We start from the raw sequence: 26873 nt of genomic DNA, 5'->3' as shown, positions 1-26873 counted from the left end.
AGGAGAAAGAGAGATAGAGACTATAATTTCTAAAACGAACGATTAACACATACTTTTTCCATTTCGAATCAAACTCGAGGTTCCTCCATTGAGATAGAGTAGAGAAGAATTAGGTAGTATAAATATAAGATTAATCAACACAACACTCATTTTAAATAAATTATAGTTTATAGCACATCTATCTATCAATAAAAAGCTTTTTTTAAAGTCAAAACTAACATAACTTTAAATCAACTTAGAACGTTTAAACTCTAGAATAAAACTAGAGTATACAAAATCCACCCATTTCATTTGTTTTTCATTCAATTTTACAAACCTCCGGGGAAATTGATATAGGGCAAAACTATATACGGGAAATAAATAAATAAATAATAATAACTGTAATGAAATAAAATAAACAATACTACAACATTGCTGGGTCGGGTGATCGTTGTTATTGAGCAACCCGGGTCGGTTGTCGGGTTTTACGAATTCGGGTCAATAATAATGATCACAAATTCAGAGAATATTTAGGTGGACAGTGCGGGGCCCCGGCTAAAATTTTCAGAAAAATTTTGTCTCAACGCTTTTTGCACGGTAAAAAAAAAAAAAAAAAAAAAAAAATAAAAATACAGAAGCCAAAATTAGCATAATGCTTTTGGATATTTTATGAAAATTCAGAACAAACTACAGGATTGTTCAAACCCTAAACCCAAAGCTCACTAAAAAGAAGGCATACTTAGATAACTTTACCTTTCTAGATATCCAATTGATAGCATGGGAATGGCTAATAGTCATGCTATTTGCCCTGACTGCTTTATCTTGCACGATAGAATATATATGAAAGATAGCATCTAACCAAATCTCTTTTGATCATCTGAGTATATGGAGAATTTTGACATTTGCATTAGTCACAAGCCTCATCAACATTACTCTGAGCAACAGTTTTTGAAAACCGAAGCCTCACTAAAGTCTGCACATATAAGTTCTTATTAGATATTGTTGCAAAATTATCTAGATGTATATAGTCCTATGAAATTCAAATTTTCTATATGTACCCGTTTTCTATATGTACCCTTTGAAAGTGTAAATCCTACCAATAAATAGAAAGGGGGCGCAATCACACTCATTGGGAGAACTTAGCTTTTTAGGAGTTTTTAAAGAGCGCATTTTATTTAAAGTACATACACATGTCCTTATCTGTAAAAGGCTAAAATTAGCAACATTATATGCAAGCTGGTATACTTGCTAAAATACTACGACAGAGATTCTGACAGCAAGATATAGAGAAGGTAGTATCACAACTTTGTTGCCACTTGCTAGGAGAGCATCAAATAAAACATTGAAGCAACACAATCTAAATAGACTTTGTATAAGGTAGCCAAGTCGACATACATACAATATTAATCAAAAAAAAGTTCACATTCACATATCATAAGCCAAAATAGAATAATCCTACAATTGCATAGAATACTAATTGATGGTTTAACTAAATACAAGGTAATGAAAAATTAATGCAAAATAGAAGAGAAAGCATGAATTCAGCCGTAGATCTTCATTTTAGCATTTTTGGGTTGTTTCAATTATTTTGGCATAAGTCTAAGAGTACTTAGGCTAGAAAAAGAGAAGAGATATAAAAATATTTTAGCAGATAATTTACAAATAAATTTAATTTACTTCTCTATGTTGTTTGATATGGTCTTATAATGCATCACCAAATTATTTAAAAATAAAGAAAAAGACATATAGATCAGGAGACCAACATTATATACAAACAAAAAAAAATGTTCGGTTTGAGAAATACATATACCTGACCAAGTTTGATTTCTCCCCTGTAAAGAACATGGGTGTTACATATAACAATGCGGTTAGTTTGTCTTGATTGATGAGAGCTGGGGAAAAAAAAGAACTGTATGTTAGTATCCATATAATTGTCCAACATATGATGATGTGGTATAGTGAGTCATATCTGAGAAATGCCAAAAAAAAAAAGGGCCAAAAATGATTCCTATGTAAATAATATTGAAAAATAATTTTTATGCAAAAGGCATAGGAGTAAAAATTCTCATGCATGATTCAGAAATGCAGCATAGCTAACTACTAAGTTCTATAAAATCAGAATTAGTTTTTTCACTGATAATAGGTTCTGACAACATAAAGTATGTACTGGCCCTAAACAAAGAAAAGAATGTTCAAGAATAAATCTCAAATAACTCTCATGAATATATTCGGAACAATTAACCCTCAATTTTTAAGAATCTATCCTAAATAATATGAAGACCAAAGCCCTTGATAAGGAAATAAGATTGAGAAGTGGAAACCCTAAAGAGAGAGATATGGCAGCAACGGCATCGCTCCCGTTCGTAGCGGAAGAGAAGGTGGAGGCGGAGGCGGAGGAATATATTAGGAATAATTAACCCTCAATTTTTAGAATCCATCCTAAACAATACGAAAACCAAAACCCTTGATAAGGCAATAAGATCGAGAAGTAGAAACCCTAGAGAGAGAGAGATACAGCGGCGACGGTGTCGCTCCCATTCGCAGCGGAGGAGGAGGCGGAGGCGAAGAAGGAGGAGAGGTTGAGGATCAAGGAGAGGAAATACTACAACGGAAGGGGAAGAAGAAACAACGCCAAGGAGCAGGGAGATGAAACGCTCCTGTCGTAAAAAAAAACTGAAAAGGAGAGGGAGGCGATTCGATCTGTGAGAGAGGGGAGCCGTATAGTTCATTGAGGCGGTTCGGTTTAAAAGAGACGGTTCGGTTCGGTTCAGTTTAGAAAAGAAGCAAGTAAGAGAAGGAAGGAGCGGTACTGTTTATTAAGTCGGTTCGGTTTAAAACAGACGGTTCGGTTCAAAAGAGGAAGGTTCGATTCAAAAGAGGAGGTGGTGGGATTGAAGGAAAAATTGCCACGTGGCAAAAACATTCTGAATTCATATGAGTTTATAGATTTATAGATAGTACATGCATATATTTTGGACCTGGGATATTTTATTTTTTTTTCTTTTAAATGAATTTTATTGGATGGTACAACTTATTATAACACAAGTTTTTTATGGGTGTCTTTATAGTTTGTTCATAAACTATTTAATAAAGTCTATAAAAAATATATTTATATAGTATCCGTACCCGTATAGATCCGATCAATACTCGATCTTGAACGGGTAGTATACAGGTAGTCACTATCCAGACCCGCACAAATAGATCCGATGGGTATATTAGTAACTTAAGTACCCAGATCCAGACCCGACCTGAAGTTAAATGGGTAGAGTATATAATTTTTTTTCTAACCATTTCTTTTTAGGATATGCGTATAGTATATTAATTACCCAAACCCGATCCGATCCACGGACACCTTTAAGAAATACTAAAGGGGTGTTTGGAATAACTCTTAAAAGTGAATTTAGGCTCAAAAGTAATTTTTTGCTAAATAGAGCGTTTACCAATCTCGTTTTCAAAATCTGATTCTGATTTTAGAATCATTTTGTGATTTTCGAGACCCAAAATCAAAAGTAGCTAAAACCAGCTTCTTAAAATATGATTCTAATTTTGGACTCAAACTACAAATTTTTATTTTAATTTTCAATTCAAAGTTTAAATTTAAATTTATTTTAAATTTTAATTTTTAAATTTATTTTTGAATTTTTAAATTTTAATCAAATCTCAAATTTTAAAATTTTAAATTTTAAATTTTAAGTTTAATATAAAATTTACATTTTGAAATTTTAGAATTTAAAATTTAATTAAAAATTAAAAATTACATGTTTTAATTTTTAAATTCAAATTTTAAATTTAAATTTAAAGTTTTAAAATTGAAATTTTGTAATTTTAAATTTTATATTTCAAATTTAAAATTTAAATTTATAATTTTAAAATTTTAAAATTTTAAAATTTTAAATTTTAAATGTGAAATTTTAAATTTTAAATTTTAAATTTTAAATATAAAATTTAAAATTTAAAATTAGAAAATTTTAATTCTAAAATTTAAATATTTTAAATTTAAAATTTGAATTTTAAAAATTTAAACATGTAATTTTTAATTTTTTAATTTTTAATTAATTTTAATTAAATTTTTTATTAATTTATTAATTTTTAATTTATATTTAGCTTTAAAAATTCAAATTGTAAATTTTCAATTTTCAATTTTCAAATTTATTTTTAAAATGTCAAATTTTAAATTTTGTACAAATTTTAAATTTAGTTTCAAATTTTAAATTGTTTTAAAATAAAATATAGTGAAAATATTATTATATGGAAATATCAAGATTTTTTTGCCAAGCATCTTTACAGAATCACTTAAAAAAATAAACTTTTATCTAAATTTAAATAAACGCTCTACAACTTTTAACTAAAATAATTTATTCAAATCAAAATAAATTCTGCAGATATTATGTTTTAAGAATTTAGACCAAACAGGCTCTAAAAAGCGCTATGTAGAGTCTAAGAAAGATAGATTACATTCGTCTCATCAAACGAGAATACATATATTTTGGGTAGAGGATAGTTTGTGTGGTTCATCGAAAAGGGAATAAATTGCAAAATTTTAAAAAATAAATTAGACCTGCAAAGCCGTAAAATTGGTAAATTTTATATGCAAATTAACCTAAATATTGTACACAAATCTCCATACATTTTAATCTATAAAACTATATTTAGATACTTTAAATTTAGGCTAAATTACACTTTTGGTCCTTAAACTATGACACACCTCATATATTGCTCATCAAATTTGAATTCATAGCAATTCCTGACTCGAATCCACTAAATTGTTATAATCAAGTTCGACAATCCAATTTAATTAACTAAATGCTAGCATGTCGCTAATGTAGAAGTAATGTAGCAATAGTAATTTTATCTTACATAAGTAAAAAGCCAGTATTTAACCAATAAAATTAGATCGTAAAATTTGATTAGGATAGTTTAGAAAGCAGGAGCTAAAAATTATTAAAAAAAAATTTAAATTTAAGGACCGAAGTGTCAAGCGAGGTATATTCGAGGACCAAAAGTGTAATTTAGGCTCGATTTAAAAGGTTTAAAGAATTCAAATCAAACCAGGAGAGCGGCTCACCGTCATTTTGTGCGGTCGCTTTCGCAGCGACGATTCCTTCGCGGCGAAGGAGGAAAGAACTCGTCAAAGGGAGCTCTGTCGACACAAATCGCATTCCCACATCTCTCGCACGTCTCCCAGTCGCAGCCGTCCGATTCCCCCGAAGCAGGATCCAACGGCCGAGAGACATCAATCCCCTCCTATAAAAGAGCCCCACACCCCCCCCTCTCCTCCCTCATAGTAATTCGATTCATCATCGTGGTTCGATCTCATTTTCAATTCTCTCTCTTGCTCTCGTCCTCGGTCTCGTTCTCAATCCATGGCGGAATCCAACATCAACGACAACGAAGTCCCCATCGTAAGCTCCTTCTATTTCTCTCTCTCTCTCTTTTTTTTTTCTTTTTTTTTTTTTCGCGTCTCTTGGATTTGGGGAATTAGGGTTAGGGTTTTGATGGTGGTGGTGTTGTTGACGATGGTGAAGGAGAGGGAGGAGGAGAGGTTGAGGTACCTGGAGTTCGTGCAGGGCGCGGCGGTGCAGGCGCTGCTGTGCGCAGCGGCGGCGTACGCGTACGCGAAGGAGAGCGCGGGGCCGCTGAGGCCCGGGGTGGAGAGCGTCGAGGGCACCGTGAAGAGCGTCGTCGCCCCCGTCTACGAGCGCTTCCATGGCGTCCCCTTCCACCTCCTCAAGTTCGTCGATCGCAAGGTCCATCTCTCTCTCTCCCTCCCCCCCTCTCTCTCTCTCTTTGTGGATCGCTAAGAGTCGATCGATCCATCGATCGATGATGATGATCGAGCGATCGGTCGAACGATGGATGGTGATTGATCGGGTGACCGTGATCGTGATCTCTCGATCTCATCTGTTGGAACCCGATCGTGGGTTTCGGCAGCGCACGTTAGAAGGGTAGGCTTATCCTGCGCTGGTTGCCCCTGGTCTAGGGTTTACATGCACTTTTTTGACTACGCGGGGTGGCGCACGTTAGCATGATAGGCTTATCGTGCGCCGGTTGCCCCTTGGTCTAGGGCTTCCGCCCCTCCCCTTTTTTTTTTTTTTTCCTTCTTTGTTCGGTTTTGTGAGAATGATGATCGGCGCACGTAAGCATAGATGTTCACCACTTATTGTTTCTTTTTAGTTTTTAATTAACAAGGTTTAGTGGCAACTAGAGTTTATTAACTTTATTAACTAGTTAATAATAAATGAATCCTCTCGCTTCTAGCGAATTTACCAGTTAAAATCTTATTCTCGGCAACTATCGTGCATGTCTGATCTCATAAAATGTGAAAACATATTAAAATCTATCTCTTTTATTCTAATCCTTGAAAAAAATGATAAAATTCGAATATCGAACTAGCTTATTTTTTAAATTCTTATACTATGTTTCTATTCGTGAACAGAGAATTAGGTTGTGTCTTTTTCGTGTTTTGAAGTTATTTTTTGCAAGATCATCTGCAGGACATGCTATCTTTGTGGTTGGTTAATTAGTAACTTTGCTCGCGGGAAAGGGCCAATTTAACTACTTGATACAGTTTAGATGGACTGGTTGCGAAATTTAAAGCTTATAAGGTCATTCAACAAAAGTTTGAGGTTTCGGAGGTGTCTATGCATTTATCTCTTGTAATAAATATGTCAAATGTGACCTGAAAAGTACCACCTTTGAAGCTCCTGTGTACGATAGAGTCCCACGCCGAGGCAATGGTGGTTTGAAAAAATGCACTCCATCCTTTAAGGGTGTGTTTCGTTTCTCGGAAAATCATTATGGAAAAACAAACGTCATTCATGGAAAACACTCTTTCCATAAGTTGTGCTTCTGCAGCGAGAAATTCGGAAAATATGAAGTCCCCTTATTCAAGAGCTGTTCTAGAAATACTACTTTTCCTAAAAACTATACATACGAAAAACACTTTTTGAAAACTACTTTTTCGAATTTTTTTCTTTTTTCAGGGAACCAAACACCCTTATAGGGTGGTGCAAGTTAGCAGACTTATTTGAGATGCTGCTCAACCATATGCCGTTTCGAAATAGATCTTTTAATCTCCTGTTTTTTGGTTCAAAATGAATAGTATACATTTGAACTATCACGGATGGATTATAACGAATTTTAGTTTCGGTATTTAACTTTTAAAACCTCTGATTTTGATATCTAATCTATTAGGATTGATATGAATTATTTGATGACTCTTTTTCTGTACAATTTTGGTGCATTATTTATTTTAACGGGTTTAATTAGACTACGTCTATGTTAAAGCGAGCGATGTGTAGAAGAGTCATCAAAGAGGTCAAATAGAAGCGATGTGTAGAAGAGTCATCAAAGAGGTCAAATAGAATGAATTAAGAGATAGCTACAAAAAATCAAAACTTGTAAATGTTAGATACTTGAATTTTTTTTTTTTTTTTTTCTCTTTTGAAGTTTAGTGAATTTAGTTCTGACAATTGTGAATTTTAGCAAATTTGTTGGTGATTTCACCAAATTCAATGGCTTTTATTATTTTTTGTGTTAATTAATAACAAACTTATTAAATTTAATAAAATATTTAACTTGGTATGGAAGCTTAAATTTTTTTTAAAAAAATTAGAAGTTGAGGGGTCTCATTCAAAGAAAAATAAAAAGTTGATGAATGTATGTCAAAATGGCCTATTGTTGAGACTTAAGGGTCTTTACATTTTTTTTTTACATTTTTTTTAATCTAAAAAATAAGAAGTTAGTTGAGGTGTCTATTTTGAAATGGACCTAACTATTGTGTGTGGCGTGTGGGTCACTTGACAGGTCGGCGAGTCGGTCCAAGAGCTGGAGCGGCACATGCCGTCGGTCGTGAAGGAGGCCCCAGGGCTGGCCAGGTCTGTGGCGGACGAGGTCCAGCGGTCCGGCCTTGTCGGGACCGCAGCTGGCCTGGCCCGTGCGGCCATTGCCCGGTGCGAGCCCACCGCAAAGGACCTCTACACCAAGTACGAGCCGGAGGTGGAGCGCCGTGCGGTGTCGGCATGGCGGTCGCTGAACCGGCTCCCGCTGTTCCCACAGGTGGCGCATGTGGTGGTCCCCACCGCTGCCCACCTCTCCGAGCGCTACAACCGCACCGTCTCCTACTCTGCCGAGCAGGGCTACACCGTTGCCACCTACCTCCCCCTCGTCCCAACCGAGCGCATTGCCAGGGTGTTCGGCGAGACGCCCAATGCGCCGGAGATGGAGCCCATCGGCGCGCAGTGAGAGATATAATTGCTGCTGCTACTATATGAAGCTCTCATTTAGGTACTCGATAAAATGCGGACGTGTCTGTTTCCTTCTATCAATGGTTATGTATATATAGGCGTTCTACTATTGTCACTTTCGTTAAAATTCTGCAGATTGAGGACACTATAATATGTGCTTGAAAGGTTTCGAGTGCTCTGAATATTTTGTGAATGCAATTCCTAGCTTGTGTTGTGTTGGTCTAGAAGCTGTGCTGAAGTTCCGGAGAGTTATACTTTATTTGAATCTGTGTGCAGTTGAAATTGCAGTGCAGTTGTAATTGTACGCGACCAAACAAATCCTTGAGTTTTTATACTGTGTAGGCCTGCTGCCCATCAGTTCTACTGTTGAAGGCAACTAATGGATGCGAAGTATCAAAATCTGCATCTTCCAATTATGAACAATCAAATAAAAAATTTACAATTAGGGTATTCTCAACTGCATACTAGCAAAACAAACATAAATGTAACTGTTAAATATATAACTATTTGCAGTTCTAACTGTGCTGTAACAAATGGCCTGAGAAAGTAGCATTTATATGAAATAAGAACATATGCACTTGTCACAACGAAAACAAGGTTACACTTCAATTTGTCTATCTATGGTTTAACATGTTTTTTACTTTGTTACCTATACTCCAAAAAAAAAAAAAATACACTTAATTATTGGGTGATTTTTTTTCTCTATTTCACCAAAAAACCATAACGTCAATTAGAATAGCAAAGCGAAGTTTTTTAAAGACCACAGGGTGATATCCTCCTATTTAACCATATTTTCTTATAGTGAAAATTTGAAGAAAAAATATTTCATAATTAAGTGTAACTTTTTTAAACCACATAGTAACAAAGTAAAACACATTAAACCACCCGATAGTTATATGTAACTTTTTGAACGGGATGACAAAGTGATAATGCACTAAACCACAATGAGGTAAATTGAAGTTTACCCTAAAGTCAAAGCACATCTCACGCGCACAACTACCTGAGTCGAGGCGCACAACCACCTGAGTTGAGACAGGCAAAAGCACTACATGTAGGATATAGAAGAAATTTTAACCTCGCGAAATGCCCTACAGTAGACTCTACGGACAAGAAGTAGACTACGCAGACAATAAGGGAAACCCCAGAAAGTGCCAATTTGGGCAGGGTTGTTGAAGGACTTTTCTAATCTAAGAAGGGGTGAACAGTCGCTCGGTGAGTAAAAAGCCCTAGGGCATTCTTGCAAGAAGCTGAAGCGAGCATCTGAGCGCCAAAAACAAAAGCTCCACTTCAAAGCTTTTGCTTATCACGCCAGGAAGCTGTTGTGAGATATTCAACAAAACAGCAATTAGTGCTTTCTCTGAACTTAAATACCATGCCCCTAAAGGAAAAGGGCATATCTTACGTCTAAACAAATATGTGTGATGTGAAACAAGAGAACCATCCAACTTCTAACAGATGAAGAAACAGATACTGGATATGAGAATATTTGTTTGTTGTCTACATGGATTAACAACGCCATCCACCTATAGTAGAAGAAATGTGAGCCAATCTGACAATTTTCCAGATTCAATGTAACAGAGCAATTAAACACTTTTAAACTAAATAGTAGAGATGACAAACTCTCTAAATTCAGACACTTCCTGTAGAGATTAACTTGCGCAAAATCCACAGAAAATCAGGAAAAACAATAAGGCGAAATTCTAGTTAAATGAAATTGATCCTACGCACGAGAATTTATAAGAGATAACATGATCAAATACTGGAATGATCAACATTCCACGTTTCTATCTAGAACTAGCCAACAGAGTAAAATTCCTAAGACCAAATAATCGTCTGATGAAGTTTACGATACAGTTTTTCAGTCTTCTTCTGAACTTTGTTCAATTTATAGTGCAAGTTTATCCACCTAGTTAAATATCTGAAGTCGTGCATGATGATTCAATGAGCACAAAGAATTGGATGCATAAATTCAGATTTCCGGGTTTTCTAATTGGGATCCGCTGTAAAAATAAAAGACAAAGATTAGATTGTTTTGGATCATTATAGGATATAAGAGGATTAATTTATGTATGCCTGCAACAAATTACTCTGATCAAGCAACTTGCCCCACAGAAAAGAGGGAGTTCACAAAAGCCATTAAAACATACTTCCAAATGCCCTACCAATCCTCCTAACTCATTTTTCTCCTTTCTTCTTTCCTATCACATTTACTATTCGTCCTTTAAATCCTCCCGAGTCTTTTCTCTCTATATCCTACGAACAAAAAAAGGACCAAAGGAGATCAGTTACACCTTGTTTGGTTCGGGGTTAAGGGGGGGGATAACCCCTTAACCCCGAAGTTAGTCCCAAACACAAAATTAGAGGGGTGGGGTTAACAAACCCCACCCCCTGGCGCCCCCCCCCCCCCACAAAACCGATAAAGGGGTGGGTTTGTTAACCCACCCCCTCGCCCGCCACCCCTTATCAGGTTTAACCGCATAAGGGATGGGGTTTGTAACCCACCCCCTGGTACTCCCCGCGCCGCCCCCCCCCCGTGGATAACCCAACAAGGGGTGGGGTTTGTTAACCCCACCCCCTCACCCCACACCCCCGCGTGGATAACCTGATAAGGGTTGGGGTTTGTTAACCCCACCCCCGGAATAGCCTAACCCCGCCCCAAAATACCCTTCGTACTACTGTTCGCCCCCTCACCTCTTGTTCATCTTCTTCCCCCGAAGCCCTCAACCCCCCCTCCTTGTCGCCGTTGGTTGGACGGGCTTCCCTCCGGCCAAAGCTAGTCGTAAGGGCTTCACCTCGTCGCCGTCGGTCGCAAGGCCTTCACCTCCAGTTGTAAAGGCTTCAGCTCCCCCGAAATTCTCATCCCCCATCTCGTCGCCGTTGCTCGTAAAGCCTTCACCGACGGCCCAAGCGCTTCGTACTTTCTCCTCCTCGCTTCGGGTCAACCCACACAACCGGATCGGGTAGATCTAGGTAGATCTGTGCCAGCCTTCACCTACAATTTGGGGGTTTTCTCTTGTAGTCTCGGATTAGGGTATTTTTTGGTAACAAAAGAGTAGTGAAAAATATTTTTTGGTAACAAATTACGCTCAAATTAATTTAATTTGACTCCCCGAAAAAAATTGCAATCATCTAAATTTAAATGCAAAAAATAAAAGTTTTTATTTACATAGATTCATGTGAGGGGTATTTTGGTCTTTTTATCTCTATACCAACCCACTATCCTTCTTATTCCACCTACTCCAACCAAACACTATTTTGTTTATTCCTGGACTAAACCCAATTCTCAACCAAACACAAAATTATTCTAACCCCACCTTAACCCTGAACTTAACCCTGTTCCTGGAGTAACTAGTTTTTACTTAACCCCGAACCAAACGAAGCCTTCAGGATTCTTCTTTGATGTTTCGAAGTTATTTCCTGCAATTGCTTAGGTGTCCTTTCCTTTCCCTTCTCCTTCATGAATTCAGTACCTTTAATTTGAAACTATGTTATCTCTCTTTTTGTGGTCTGTTCTCAATACAGCCTATTTACTGCCTTCATGAACCCTCCTTCACATCAAATTCCATTTAGTTTGATTCCTTCTGACTATTTTTACTTGTAAATATTCAAAATGGGGGCATAGTTCGTTAATGAAACTCATGCTAGTCATGGCCACTTATCACCTTTCATTAGATAAAGGCAAACTCCTCGGTAATCTTTGCTTTATACTGATGTTACAGCTGTTGGGCCACAACTTGGATCATGCAATTGGAACCTACGAGAGCAACCTGCTCAATGGATTGGCTTAAGATTAGGAAATACCAGAAGGGACCAAATTTGGGTTGGGTTAGGCAGTGTTGGCATCAAACCTAAACTAAACCTAATCAAATTTTGGCCCGGCCAAAAGAGGCTTTACCCAAAAATAAGGCGTTTGCAGAGGGGACGGAACACAATTTTTTTGTGTTCTGCACCCTCCACCCCTTCAACCGTTGAAGCTCCATTGATGGAGCTTCTATGGTAGAAACTTTGTTGTCTCTCTCTCTCTTCTTTTTTTTTTTGACGTTAATTTTGGGGATCAAAATAAATTTTTGGGACCAAAATAAAAAAAACTTCAGGTAGAAACTTTGGGTTTATTGTAATGTTGGTCCTCAATGTAATGTTTGTAAGTTTTTTAATTTTGGACCCCAATTTATTTTTTGGAAGTTAATTTTGTTTGATTTGAAATTTATAAATTCAAATTTCTTTTTAAATTTAAACTTTAAAGTTAACTTATATTTTGAATTAAAATTTAAAATTCACAGTTACATTTTAATTCAAATTTTAACTCTGAATTTTATGGGTTCCTATTTCAAATTTAAATTCAATTTTGGAATTCAAATTTAAATTTTGTACTTACTTTTGAAATTCAAATTTAACTTTCGAGTTTATTTTTGATTTTGAAATGTAAATACAAAATGTTTATTCAAATTCAAATTTTAAATTCAATTTCGATTTAAAATTAACTTTTAATTTTAAATTCAAATTTTAATTTTAATTTCAAATTGTTATTAAGAAATAATAAATGAAACTACTGAATTAAATTTATACTTTTTAATATACTTTATACCGGTTTGTAATTATTTAACAAAGTTTTTACCAAACATCTTTTTATAATAGACAGTACTATTAACAAAAACAATCAAACGCTCTATACCTTTTTTTTTTAACAACACCACACTATTTCCTACAGTACTTTTTCAACAGCACTAGTCTCTACTGCTATAGGCCAAACAGGCCCTTAATATGTTAATATATCACAGAAGCTCTATAACGTAAATCAAAGACTAAGAATATAACTTGTGATACACTATTCTTCTTTTAGATTATATTAAAGCTGTAGTAGTCTTACATCTCAAATAGACTTGCTTCATCCTCGCAGCTCACAGATCATTTTGTTCCTACTCCGATGATAAAATTGTTTCTCAGAAAGAATAAAAATCAAACGGCAACAATGAGATGACTATTATCTCAAAAGAATTAATTGAACTCCAAAATAACACTTCTAACAGACCAATTTAACACTCAGTTGGTAACTACCGCATTCAGCAACCAAAATTCATATGAAAATGAAAGGCTTTTATTTTAGATGGAAGGAAACAACATAGCAACTTCATAGCATACGAACCAAATCTAACATTACTAACGCCCGCACAGTTCTAACTCAATTCCACAGCTCTCTTCATGGTAAAATTATGACAAAACTAACTGCAGCGATTGCAAAAGTTCAAAGAAAACGAAACAGATACTATTCACTCCACCGGAATACTAGGAAACTTATTGATAACCAATAATTTAACCTTTAGACCCAACTAATATGCAAAAGACTCACCAGGCCGCACGCTCTTAAATATCGACATAGCAATTGGAAGGATCCCCAACAGTGCAATCTGAAGCTGCTCTGAGGTACTTGTCTTAACAGTGATTTGCCCACTCAGCTTGTTATTAAGACCAAGACGAACAGCCATCTTCGAGCCCCTCCCAATTGCAAACTGAGACTGCAAGTTTGCCCCCACGGCCAAGTCACCGCGCCACTTCATTAGGGATAATCCCAAGGTTGAAAGGGCTTGGCCAATCGGATAATCCTTGTCTTTAAGCCGTGCCTCCAAGTTGGCCCCGTACGCCGTATCGCCTTGCGCACGCACCCCTCCTGTGCTTGCAACAAGTGTCAGCCTCTTCCCAATTGACAGCTGGTCCTCAACCTTCAATCCAGTCGCCACAATGTCGCCCAAGAAAGTTACAGAAACACCCCCTGTAGTTTTGTTCCTCTTCAAATTCTTGAATTTGCTCTCACCACGGAGAATGTAAGCAATTTGCTTCCCAACAGTTTGTATATCAAAACCAGCTAGCGAGGAGCCGTTTTCGCCGTGCTTGGCTGAAACTGAAGATTCCAAGTGGATGCTAAATTCCTTCTTGTCCTTGGTCACTTGAACCGATACAGCAGCAGGGAACTGGCTGGCTAATGCTAGGGTTTCTTCTAGGCTCACCCCATCGTACCCACAATCATGATCCCACCCATGAGTATCTAAAACAGGTCGAGCCAGAAGCTGTGAGGTCGGCTCAAGAAAACGGTATCGGTAGGTGGGACTATCACAGTCAAATGAAGGAGGCAGTACCATGTCGGGTAAAGGAACGGGTACAGCAGCTGGGGCATTATCCTGATCATAATCTTCGGGGTAATCACCATAGCCAAAATCATCTTGTGTAGTTTTGCCTCTCTTCTTCATCTCTTTTAACCTTCTAAGCTCCTCTTTCCATTGCTTCTTTTGAAGAAGCTTGACCCGGTACTCGTACTCATCGAAATAGGCCCTCCTTTGCTCCTTGGTGAGTTTCGCAATCTGGCTTTTCTTTAAAGGCTTAAATGGCGGAAGCTGATCATATTCATCTTCTTCCTCTTCTTGTTCAGCATCAGAAAAGTCATCCAAATCGATATCGGAATCTCCATTATCTCCCCCCTGGTCGGAGGAGAGCTTTGGGTGTGCCCTAGACTGCAAGAGGGAGGACAGCAAGAAGGGAAGAGGAGGAGAACGGAAACGGAACCCAAATAACTTCCCAGGAGAAGGATCTTGAAGCTTCAAAAGGGAATTGGCTTCTGATAATATTTTCGAGGAGTAGCATAAGAGAAGCAATTGCTGTCTCCAGCTTAGGCCATTGGGGAGAACCCGTTGGCCCTCTCTATTCCTCCTACAGGAAGGGTGGTTCTCGACGAGAGCCACCGGATTCATCAAACGCATGTCGCCGGCCGCCTGCCTAACCGACTGCTGAACGACGTGGGACCTCTGCGCAACGAATACTTCATAACTTAAAGGAGAACCATTGGGACCATCGGGGGGAGCAGAAGCTGCGTGAGTGAGAGCGACAATTGCATTGAACCAAATGGACGAACCCAATGTGCTTGTAATGGTTCTTAATAGAGGCAAATCATTAAGATCGCGTGTTTGGGTATCCATTCGGTCGACGTACAATACGATATCGGGTGGACATTTCTTGGTATATTTCTTGATAGATGAAAGGATTCTCCTATTAGATGCTTGGTCTATCAAGGAAGTTCGAAGGCCCGGAGTGTCGATAACACGAATATTAACACCATCTACACTACCAGTTATTTCTCTCACAGAAGCAGTTGCTGGTTCAAAAGCATTAGTTAGGGATTTCTCTTCACCGAAAATGGAATTTATGGTAGCGCTCTTCCCAACTCCTGTCTTACCCAGTACTAAAATGTTGCAGGCAAAGTTAAGATCCTCCTTTCTCTCTGCTTCAAGCTGCAAGGCCTTCTTTTTAGCATTCTCAAGGCTAAAAGCATGGTGCATTTGTCTTCCCCGTCGGATCCCTTCTGCTAGGCTCAATCTATAAAGCACTTGTGCAGCAACTGTGTCGTCAGGAGAATGCCCCAACCGGTACACGAGGCGAAGGAACTTAACTCTTATCAGCTCAACCTTCTCATGTAGTTTCTTCTCCTCATCATTTAATTCACTAAGAGGGTCGGCCGCCAGTGCCAGTTCAGAAGGAATGGAAAGGTCTTGTCGGGCCGGGCGCGCTGGGGCGGGCCTTAGTGACGGGACTGACGAACCCAACCCAGCGGGACGATTAACAGAGAAAACTCGGGCACCATCTTGAGTAGTTAAAGTGAAACTTCCATCAGGGGATGAGCCAGTCGCAGCTTTCAGCAGAGCAGCCAATGCAGCAGAGTCAAACACTTCTTTCTCATCACCCTCTTCATCATCATCTTCTTCATCCACCTCTTCATCCGAATCAATTACAATTTGCCCATCTATATCGCGTGAAGAGCCTCCTTCAAATTCTTTCATGATCTCTTTAGCAGTTTCGGAGCTCTCCAAGATTGCGACTCTAGGCAGCCTCTCAGAGTCAAAAACTTCGTCCTCCTCTCCACCCGTCTCATTATCACCATTTTCTTCATCATCAGCAGGGTCAAAAGGGCCATGATCACCAGCTTTCCCTTCTTTTTCAGTATAGATAGTGGCTGTTAGGTTTTCAGAGGGTTCTTCACTGTCATCTCCACCTTTCTTTGCAGTTGAATTGTCCACAAAGTCACTTTTCATCTCCTCCTCCCTAGACTTCTCGCCTGCATCATGTTTGGGCTCAACAGCTTCTGCTTCTTCAGCAACTTGGTCCGATTCATTCGTAGCTTTCTCACCCTCAGTTTCCGGACTCTTTGTAATACTACTATTTTCCTCTGCATCAATTTTCACAGAATCAACCTTATCTGAAGAACCCTCAGCTATTTCCGAACTACCAGCTTTCTCAGCCTCCCCAACATTAGCAGTCACCTCATCACCATTCCCATTGCCAACCTTGTCAGCGTAATCAGCATCAGAATTCGAACCCATCAAAACAGACCCACCATCCAAACCCTCATTTTTCTCAGTCTCACCAGCACGACCATCCAATCCCGAAAACTTATCTACCGCTTCAGCTACAGCTTCAGCTTCAGCAGCAGCATCACTTACAGGTTCAAGATTCGTTTTTGCATCAAATTCATTACCAACATCCATTGCCTTCACCTCCTCGCTCCCACTATCTTCAGCTTCTTCGACCACCGATTGCATCACCTCGTCATCCTCAACCTCATCGGCTTTAGCTTCATCAGGAGCTCGGTTCGATTCATTTTGTACTATCACGCGCTCAATTTCCCGGTTCTGAGTAGAACCGTCATCAAAACCCTCATCAGAATCAACGGAACCAACCTTCCCCGTAAAACCCTTATCCACCTCTCCACCACCCACAACCTCAGAACCCCCTTCCAAGCCCTCAACTTTCTCTGCCTCCTCCGCACCATCAACACCAAGCTTTTCGCCAGAACCAAAATCAGCATCTAAATCCATCGAATTAGGGATGATACTACCATCTAACTCCGCAGACCTATCCATTCCTAGGGTTTCAGCAGCAGAAGCACTTACAGATTGAGCCGCCACAGCACCACCAGCTTCAGCTCCAGCCTCAGCTTCAGCTACTGCGGCCGCCTTCGAGCTCTCAACCCCTTCTTCTCCCCCATCTCCATCTTCCTCCGCGTCAACCGCGCCGACGCCATCGGCTTCTCCCTCAATCGGCTTCTCGTCTCCCTTCTCGAGAGGATTCTCCGAAGCCCTAGCTTCGGAGCCTTCGTCCTCGATCGGGCTCTCGTCCAAAGCCACAGCCTCCTTCGAGCTCTCCGCCCCGGCTTCGCGGCCGCCCCCCACCGCAGCCGCCACGGGAGCGTCGTCGGGGGCGTCGAGGAGCTCCTTGTCGTCGCCGTGGGCGGTGGCCATGGCGTGGGAGAGGGGCTTCGTAGAGAGAGAGAGAGAGAGAGAGAGAGAGAGAGAGAGGAGGAGGGCGAAGGGAGAGGATAAGGGAATGTGTTTATTCACGTTTTGGAGGATATTAGATAGAGGTAGAATGTATGTATGTATGTATGTATGTATGTATGTAGCAGTAGTTTGTATTTTTAAGCAAGCGGGGTGGGGGGAAGGGGTTAATATGGAGGAGTGAGGAGGGCCACAGGATAAAAGGAGTGAAGGGAGATAATGTGAAGTATGTTCTTTTATTATTATTATTATTATTATTATTATTATTTTGATTTTTTTATTTTGGAATTTTTATTTGTCGGAGGGTTTTTTTGTTGGCTAGTTGATCAAAAAGCAAAGAAAAAAAAATTTCTAGAAGGTGCTAGGGTTAGGGTTTGAGGTAGAACTATCTTGCGAAGGGTACAAATGTGTAGTGATTCTTTCCACTATTGACTATTTAGATAGCTGTTTTACTCTTACTAAAACATGTTTTTGGGATTACAAAAATATTAAGTTATATGCAAAATACATATTACAAAAAAAAAAAACATAATATTTATTTTTGTAGTAATGAGTCGATCATAATATATTTTCTAGAGTCTCACTAGAAAGTAAAGAAAGCATGTTTTTTCTATACTTTTATCTCGATTCTATTTGTTTAATAGCGTTAGCTCGCCCTCAATACCAAACGGGCTCTTAGACCAAAAAAAAAAAAAAAGTATTTACAGTAGCTTACAAAGAGTCTTAGAAAGAATACGAAAAAATGGAGAAGAATCTCTCTTTATGATTTCATCCCAACTCTATTTGCCTAATGACGATTAGTTCGCCCTCAATATTGAACAAACCTTTAGATAGAAAATAGGTGCATTATATTGCAGTTTACAAGAGTTTTAGCGAAAAAAAAAAATCTATACTTTTTAATTAATATTTTTTATTTTCATTTTGTTGTTTTTGTTGTATAAATTTAGTCAAGTATTGGAAAATTTTACTAAATTGAATTATATTTCATTATTTCAACAGCTTCGTCACTTTAGCAAATCGCCTGTTAGTAGCTATTAGAGCTATCAAATTTGACAAATTACTTCTTATTTCTAGTTAAATTTATTTTTTTTAAAGAAAAATCGAAACAAGAGCAATGGAGCATAGTTCTCTCAAAAAAAAAGCCAATGAAGTTAAGTTAAATTAAAGGGCCTATTTCAAAATATTCTTGAGTGTTAGTATCTAATTAGGATATGTTTGCTACGTTGTAAAACTATTCCGAAAACTTTTTTTTCATGAAAAGTAGTTTTCAAATATTTGGTTTGCCTGTAAAAAAAAATTTGGAGAAAAGTTTTATAAATTTTAGAAAAAATGGCTATTCGATTTTCTGATGGAACTTTATAGGTATGTAAAACAAGAATCAAATTAAATACATACCAAAATTCAGGATCAAATAAAATAAAATAACTCACAGAGCGTCATAGAGAAAAAATTCTTAATCAATCTGCGGAAGCGAGAAGTCCGGCTATGATCTGGAAGTCACGAGCCGAATCTGGGTGATTTGGTTTCTCCTCCTTTCTCAGGCACTCTCCCGTATGGCGTGGAACCGATGGTAATTCTTCACCAGAATGCGTATGAGAATGTGGCAGGATCAATACCCCTTTATATAGAGTTCAGATCGACTTCCCATCAAAGTCTGATTAAGATTCTATTTAAATTTAAAATAGATGGGATAGGGATAAAATATACCATATCAAGTAGTTCTATATCTATTAGAATTGACCTTTATCTATAGTAAATCCTAATTTAAATATGATTAATTTGGCCACAATATATGAAAATCCTAACAATCTCCCACTTTGCTCATATTAATCATATTCCATTAATGGATTTTTTATCTTCCAAACTTTATTGCGCATTGTAGGAAACTTTATGGTCAAATACCTTAGAACTCACTTGCTCTTTAGCTCAAACTAAAAGACTACAATGATAGGAACTATGGCGGTCCACCTCTTCATAACGAAATTTTCCTTCCATAATTACCGTACCATCTTCACCTCTTAGCCGAGTACTTTATATGGCACAACTTTATGAATGAACTTAAACTGTATGTTCATTCGTTCATAGACGAAAATTTATGTCTACTAAATGATCCAACACAGCTGCATTAAACTTTAACTTTATTGAAAGAAAATAAGTGTTACAATTTTATACATCGAAAGAACAAATCAAACCCATATTTCTAACATGATCTGTATATGACCCAGGTGCCAGCCCCTTGGTCATTGGGTCTGCAATCATACACTTGGTACTGATGTATTCAATTGTAACATAACCTTCATCTATCTTTTCTCTCACAACAAGATATTTAGTGTCCAAGTGTTTACACCCTGCTGTAATCTTGTTGTTATTGGCAAAGAAAATCGCAGCTGAACTATCACAGAAAATCTTTATTGGACGAGCAACTGAGTCCATAATTCTTAAGTCCATGATAAAATTCCTAAGCCAAATAGCCTGTGATGTGGTCTCGTAACATGCAATGTACTCTGCAGCCATGGTCAAAGGAGTAGTAACACTTTGTTTGCTGCTCTTCCATGAAATCGCTCCACCAGCAAGCGGAAAAATATACCCAGTCGTAGACTTTCTGGTATCTGGGCATCCAGCAAAATCGGAGTCCGAGTAACCGATCAGCTCCAAATGATCCGATCTCCTATAAATCAGCATATGATCTAAAGTTTCTTTCAAATACCTCATAACCTTCTTAGCAGCCTTCCAATGCTCCATACCTGGATTATTTTGATACCTGCCAAGTAATCCAACGGCAAAAGCAATATCCGGACGTGTGCATGTCTGTGCATACATAAGACTACCAACTGCAGAGGTATAAGGTATACTTTTCATCTGTTCAATTTCTAATTGGTTCTTGGGACACTGAAAAGCATTAAGCTTATCCCCTTTCTGGACAGGAGCAACACTGGGCTTACAATTATGCATTTCAAAATTTTTCAAAACTTTCTTTATGTAGGCCTTTTGAGACAAACCGAGTAAACCTTTATGTCTATCTCTTTTGATTTCAATACCAAGAACATACGAGGCCTCACCTAAATCTTTCATTTCAAAATTTTGGAAAAGAAATTCTTTAGTGTTATGCAATAGCCCAAGATCATTATGCAATAGCCCAAGATCATTACTGGCAAGCAAAATATCATCAACATAAAGGACTAAGAAAATTATTTTACTCCCACTAACTTTTAAATAAATACATTGATCAACAATATTTTCCTTAAAACCAAAGGTTAAAATAGTTTGTTTAAATTTTAAATACCATTGTCGGGAGGCCTGTTTTAGTCCATATATTGATTTCTTTAATTTGCATACCAAATGCTCCTTTCCCTTTTGCGAGAATCCTTCAGGTTGATTCATATACACCTCTTCATAGAGATCCCCATTTAAAAAAGCAGTTTTGACATCCATCTGGTGTAGCTCGAGATCAAAATGAGCAACCATAGCCATAATAATACGAAAAGATTCCTTTCTAGATACTGGAGAGAAAGTCTCTTTATAGTCAATGCCTTATTTCTGAGTAAACCCTTTTGCCACAAGATGGGCCTTGTATCTCTCTATGTTACCTTTGGAGTCCCATTTAATTTTATAAATCCATTTGCATCCTACGGGTTTAACTCCAATAGGTAACTCAACAAGATCCCATACCTTATTGTGGTTCATGGATTCAATCTCATCCTTCATGGCATTGTACCAGTCCGTAGAATTATTACTATTTATAGCTTCGGAAAAACTAAGAGGATCATCTAAACTCTGACCATTCTCATAAAGATAAACAATATAATCACTGGATATAGCCGGTCTTCTCTGTCTTGAGGATCTTCTTAAATCTATCTGATTATCCACATGTTTATCTTGATGTGGATTATTCACTTGTACATCTTGATGTGAATTATCCACTTGTTCATCTTGATGTGAATTATCAATGATAGGTTCACAATCATTTTGTGGTTCCAAAACAACTTGTTGTTCTACTGGAATAGGAACCAACAAATCGTGAGGGACAATAATGGGTCTGTCATGTACAGAATCCGAATACTCTTGAATTTCCTCAAATTCAATGAATCGAGGTTCAGAGCTCCCACTAATTGTACCATCCTCAATAAACCGTGCTGTTTTAGTTTCTGCAATCTTTATAGGAAGTGATGGACAGTAAAACTTATACCCTTTGGACCTTTCTGAATAACCAATAAAATATCCTGATATGGTTCGAGGATCCAGTTTCTTTATTTGTGGATCATACAATTTGGCCTCAGCTTGACAACCCCATGTATGAAAATGTCTTAAACTGGGTTTCCTACCTGTCCAAAGCTCAAAAAGACTTAGTACAGCTTGTAGGAACCCGATTAAGAATTATAGGGCAGTTTTGAGTGCCTCACTCCACAAGGATATTGGAAGAGCATTAATACTGATCATACTCCTAAGTATATCAATTAAGTACCGCTTTCGTCTTCAGCAACACCATTCTGATCAGGTGCTCCTGGCATGGTACTGTGATAATTCCGCACTCTCCAAAACTTAGCAAAAGGCCAGGAATTTGGCCTTATCGTGTTTGTCTACCAAAAATCACCACCCCTATCTGATTAACTACTTTTATCTTTTTCTCGAGTTGATCTCTATACTTCAGCCTTATATGCTAAAGGCATCTAATGCTCAGATTTTTCTAAGCAAGTAGAGATAGCCATAGAGAGTAGTCATGTAGAAATGATAAAAATATTTATGGCCAGTAATTGAAATACGAAGGGTCGGCATATATCAGTATGATCAATTCTAATTCCATCACATCTTTTAGCCACCTTTAAAGAAGTTTGGTCTGCTTTCCTTATGCAGTCCACACATATCCAAAGTCAGAAAGTCAAATCATCTAAATGCCTTCTCTAATTAACCCTTGATTCTGTTTCGAGATGTGTCCCACACCTTATACCATACATGGATGACTTTTCACTATTAATGCCACGTTTTGATCCAACATTTCGTGCATGTAAAGAGGATTCACTATAATAATCATCTAAAGACATTTTATATAGATTATTTCAAAACACCAGAGCCAACTATCTGAGATTTATAGGATAAAGAAAAAACTTTATTATTAAAACTGAAACTATATCCCAATCCAACAAGTTTCGAAGAGAAATAAATTCTTAGAAAAATTTGGAACATAAAAGGAATCAATTAAATCCAAAATGTGACCAGTGGAAAGAACTAATCTAAATGTTCCAACAAACTCTACTTTATGATTGCTTTCAGCTGTATAGTAGTCACTTCATCTTTACTGGTTTTCTGCGATTCTGAAATCCCTGCACAGAATTCGCCACGTGGCAGTGCACCAGATCAATCCACCAATATTAGATGGAACAGAAACTAAATGCAACTCATGCATAAAAACCAGAATTACCCTTATCATTAGCCCGCTTATTTGTCTCTTTTGAAAACAAAGTTAACTGAATTTGTTTCTCTTGTATATACTGCGCTTCCTCATGCACACACATGGTCAATAATTCATAACAGACCATTTATCTTTATGTGTGTATAAAGAAATTCTGAAATGGTCCGTATTCAATGGCAAAGAGTCAAAATAAAGTGCACTAAAAATGAATCAGAGATGCTACTCAAGTGCGGTGAGTGCGCTGCAATATCTCGCATTCCATAATGTGCTCGCGAATTGAGCATTTCCGAAGTACTTCATGGAAGACATTTATTCATTAAGTGCTCGCTAAAGCTTTATCGGAGCTGACAAATTGCTCCTCAATGCCTTAGATATTACCTTGGCTTTATCACATTCTGGATTGATCCCCTTATGCTGATACCCTTGACTTTATGAGCATCAAATAAGCGGTTGGATCGGCTCCCACTTTTCCTGCGCGATCCTGCTGTGGAGTTATTGGCCCCACTATCTTAGCGGTTGTTCATCGCACAGAGCCAAATCTAAATCCATATAGGCCCAAAATAAACATAATTTGTTTTCCCCACTCCGAATAATTAAACCATTAAGTATAGAACAGATTCACCAATAGAAAGAAAATGGAGTCATAGCTGAAAAAAAATGCATGTTTAATCATAAAAAGCCACATCAAAAATACACCAACCAAAATTTTAAAAAAAATACACTTTATATGACATCACAAACCCTCCTTTGGAGCAGAGTTACAAGCATAAGTATTTTCGTTCTCTATGCATAACTAAAATGACATCATAACACTCCTTTGGAGCAGAGTTATGAGCATAAATATGCAATCTCTCTATGAGAGATAAATATAAACTTCTGTAGGTCATGATAAATTCAAATTTCCCATATGAAGAAATTGTCAGCTTTGGCCAGGCAAATTCTCGCAAACGAGTACGAAAATTACCATCCTAACCACCCTATTACCTCATTCTAGACCTCCTTTCGGAGCAGACTAAACATAATATTAAATACAATCTGCATGCAACTTCTTAAGACAATTAATTATCTTTTCTTCCGTCGGGCGCTTTGCTTGCACACAAACAGTTGAACTAATAAATTAATCTGACTTAGTGCTGCATATAACATGAAAATTATCCGGAAGCGCTACTTTAAAGTAAATAAATTTTTTTTTTTTAATAAGGCGCTTTGGCTTTGCACCTAATCAATCGAAATATAAATAATATTACTCAGCGCTAAACATTAAATAATCGAAAACACTTATGATTATTTAATTTCAGTTCATCCGTCAAAATAAGAATATAGATGCGATAATTTAAAACATGACATCGCAATCAATTGAAATGTAGAGTATTGCGTAATTGACCCAAATATACATAAACTAATGCAAGAGAAATCTTATGGCTGACGAATATCTTTATATTCACACCATATATTAAAACATATATCTTCTATGAATACGAATTATCATTAATTAACAAATAATAAAATGTATTAGCACGCATCAAGTAAATAGGTCCGTACGCCACCACAAAAATAGTCTTGCGCATGACCTGTTAACGTGGCAACTTAATCAAAATCTAACGTAGGGTCCAATTGCGCTTCACTGAATAAAAAATTCATGGCCCAAAGGAAATGTAGGCATAGATTCCACTATCGTCATGTTGCGTACGGCCATATCTAATTATTAACTTGATGCGAGCCAAATATAGAGATAGAACTCACATGCAAAATAGATGAATTTAATTAGCTAAACTGCAATCGAATCAAAACAAATTTATACTAATCTCATCGACGTCATTTTTCGACGTTTGTATGACTAGAGATTGACAGGTGCAAATAAACCTCCGTTGCACGAATGTTTATGTAGTGTTAATATTAAATTAATAAGCACTCGTCACAGTTTCAAGAAAAAATGAGCTAGAATCAGTTTCAAAGATTTCGTGTGGATTTTGCATCTTAGATTTCAAAATATTTTCTGTGTTTGAATACATTTTAAGATGAATGTGGATTGATGTTAAATATATCAACAGAAATAAAAAGATACTGACCATATAAACACTCTGAAGCTATAATCACAAAATAAAAAGGGTAAGAGCCAATTCGAACAAGCCTGGTGGTCGAAGATCTATCAACCGCTACTACGTGCCGCGTCTCGTCCCAATCAACACATCCGCCTGCCGATACCTTGAAAAATGGCTGGGAGTGAGACACATGTAAACATGTCTCCCTCCCTGAGGACGGCAAGCCGAAAAAGGAAGGTACTCTACGGATCCAGAAGAGCTATACACACACAATCGGCCGTCAGTGGAATACAGTAGGACAAAAGAGATGTAAAAGACTAATGAGCAGATATTACTAAATACAGTAGCAATAAACTGACGAAGAAATAAGAACTAGACTGAACTAACGGCTATACCGCACTGTAACTGCGATACCAAAAAGCATACATGAATATCTAATATAGCCAAGACAACTATAAAGTAAGAACTGTAAGTATGCATGCGACGACTGTACTATAGACATATACGACACACGTCAAGAAGTCCAAAAGTACCCAATCTGAAACCAATGCTCTCTTGTCAGCACCGCAGACCTCAAGCCTAGTACACTACTCTCCAGGCATATAACCTCTCTAGGGCTCCGGGTTGCACCGCTTCAATCACTTCGGAAAAACCCACTCCTTGCGGTGGGATCAAGACCGCCATGTTCGTGAAAGTGCGACGAGTATGCGGCCGATCACAATGCAATATGCTCAATGCTCAACCGTCGGCAACCAGCAGACAATTCGCCGCCCCAGGCCCATCACGCGCATAAGTCGTCAACTGAAAGAACACAAAACAGACCACTCGGGTCAACTAGATGGGAACAACATCGACATCCTCAAACATATGGCAATACTGCCTCAATGAACCAAACAAACATTGATGGTGCGAACGTTCCAAGGTTTGCCACATCCTGTCGAAGTGGAGCCTTGACAAGCGCAGTGTTCTTCGGCTAGCGGATGTCATACTGCGTGACGCCAGGCCCTCTCTCTACTTGAGACACGAGAGCTGTTTGCGGTGTCTTCGTTAGACCGAAAGCACTGTGAATCAAGATTACGACGTGACTTCATGGGAAGCCTACTAATGGCGTATAGCCCAGAGGTTTGGATAGGGCAGTCGTATTCGGGACTGGCATTGTTAGTGTTGCTTCCCAGATTCTGACGGTTATTATGCTTACTCTCTTCCTTGATGTGCCTGTGAAATCGAGGAGCGTTCGGATCTTTGACCTACCTCGTTCATATCTTCCTAAAGAGTGGAATGACAACAGTTTGGGTCAGTTCGTAGCGCGCATGCATCCATATTCGATGCGTCCAATCACTATACACGCAAAAAACATTAGGCTGTGTCGTTGCGTCAGACTGTCTATGTTAGAAGCCCAGTCTCACAGTTACCCTACTTTGGGGCGCGGAAAGCCATACTCGCAGACACTTGGATGAACTGCTTCAAAAATCGCACTCACCACACGAGCCGAGCACGCAGAGACCACACAAAGCTCGGTTGTGTGCGAAAACGTTAAAAACCATTTCCAATAGCCTCGAGTTTGTGTAGTTGGCGCTAGTCTCGCAAGACCATTCGGCATGTTGATAGTTAAACGACTCCTGTGAGTCGTCTTAGGGTCGTTCGATTTCGAATGTCGATTGAAAGTTGATGGTTCGACAGTATTGGTTGTGAACTCGTGGTTCCGTGAAGAGGTATCAGGTGGCTTGATACTTCGATATGTCACACTTCCAACTCGTTGTTGGTAGTGGATCTTCGGATATTTCACTTTTCTTTTGATAAGTATATTGGCTGCAGACAATATACTGTCGAAAGAAGGACGAAATACTATCTTCCCGTTTGGGACTTTTGAATTGGGTCGGTG

General features: G+C 38.1%; 3 protein-coding genes across 5 annotated transcripts; 1 reads left to right on the top strand and 2 right to left on the bottom strand.

Annotated features, from left to right (window-relative positions):
* LOC109728019 lies at positions 618–2956 on the bottom strand. 3 transcript variants are annotated; one of them, XM_020258276.1, is made up of 3 exons: positions 2476–2956; positions 1790–1871; positions 618–952 (listed from the first exon to the last, which is right to left on the bottom strand). In XM_020258276.1, exons 1-3 carry the CDS (start codon positions 2706–2708, stop codon positions 887–889), a joined length of 381 nt encoding a protein of 126 aa, XP_020113865.1. In that variant the 5' UTR covers positions 2709–2956; the 3' UTR covers positions 618–886. The 3 variants fall into 3 exon arrangements, 1 of the variants encoding a protein (XP_020113865.1); XR_002220891.1 differs by having other exon boundaries at positions 932–952; positions 2495–2947; XR_002220892.1 differs by lacking the exon at positions 2476–2956 and adding an exon at positions 2301–2468 and having other exon boundaries at positions 932–952.
* Positions 5163–8557, top strand: LOC109728018 (REF/SRPP-like protein Os05g0151300/LOC_Os05g05940). The gene is made up of 3 exons (XM_020258275.1): positions 5163–5381; positions 5505–5726; positions 7786–8557. Exons 1-3 carry the CDS (start codon positions 5343–5345, stop codon positions 8221–8223), a joined length of 699 nt encoding a protein of 232 aa, XP_020113864.1. The 5' UTR covers positions 5163–5342; the 3' UTR covers positions 8224–8557.
* On the bottom strand, positions 13299–17600 carry LOC109727751 (translocase of chloroplast 159, chloroplastic-like). The gene has a single exon (XM_020257925.1). It carries the CDS (start codon positions 17504–17506, stop codon positions 13553–13555), a length of 3954 nt encoding a protein of 1317 aa, XP_020113514.1. The 5' UTR covers positions 17507–17600; the 3' UTR covers positions 13299–13552.

The sequence above is a fragment of the Ananas comosus genome, linkage group 23 (assembly GCF_001540865.1).
Source record: "Ananas comosus cultivar F153 linkage group 23, ASM154086v1, whole genome shotgun sequence".
Taxonomy (NCBI): domain Eukaryota; kingdom Viridiplantae; phylum Streptophyta; class Magnoliopsida; order Poales; family Bromeliaceae; genus Ananas; species Ananas comosus.
Note: the sequence above shows the minus strand (reverse complement) of the source record. Positions and strands in the feature narration are given on the sequence as shown.

Bases quoted from the DNA above. Each gene is read 5' to 3' on its own strand.
- LOC109727751 (XM_020257925.1), bottom strand. From the start codon at position 17,506: ATGGCCACCGCCCACGGCGACGACAAGGAGCTCCTCGACGCCCCCGAC.
- LOC109728019 (XM_020258276.1), bottom strand. From the start codon at position 2,708: ATGAACTATACGGCTCCCCTCTCTCACAGATCGAATCGCCTCCCTCTC. The intron at 1,872-2,475 runs GTTTCTACTTCT...TTTTTTCCCCAG, and splicing joins TGTATCTCTCTCTCTCTAGG to CTCTCATCAATCAAGACAAA. The intron at 953-1,789 runs GTATATGTATTT...TTATATGTGCAG, and splicing joins GAGAAATCAAACTTGGTCAG to ACTTTAGTGAGGCTTCGGTT.
- LOC109728018 (XM_020258275.1), top strand. From the start codon at position 5,343: ATGGCGGAATCCAACATCAACGACAACGAAGTCCCCATC. The intron at 5,382-5,504 runs GTAAGCTCCTTC...ACGATGGTGAAG, and splicing joins ACGACAACGAAGTCCCCATC to GAGAGGGAGGAGGAGAGGTT. The intron at 5,727-7,785 runs GTCCATCTCTCT...GTCACTTGACAG, and splicing joins TCAAGTTCGTCGATCGCAAG to GTCGGCGAGTCGGTCCAAGA.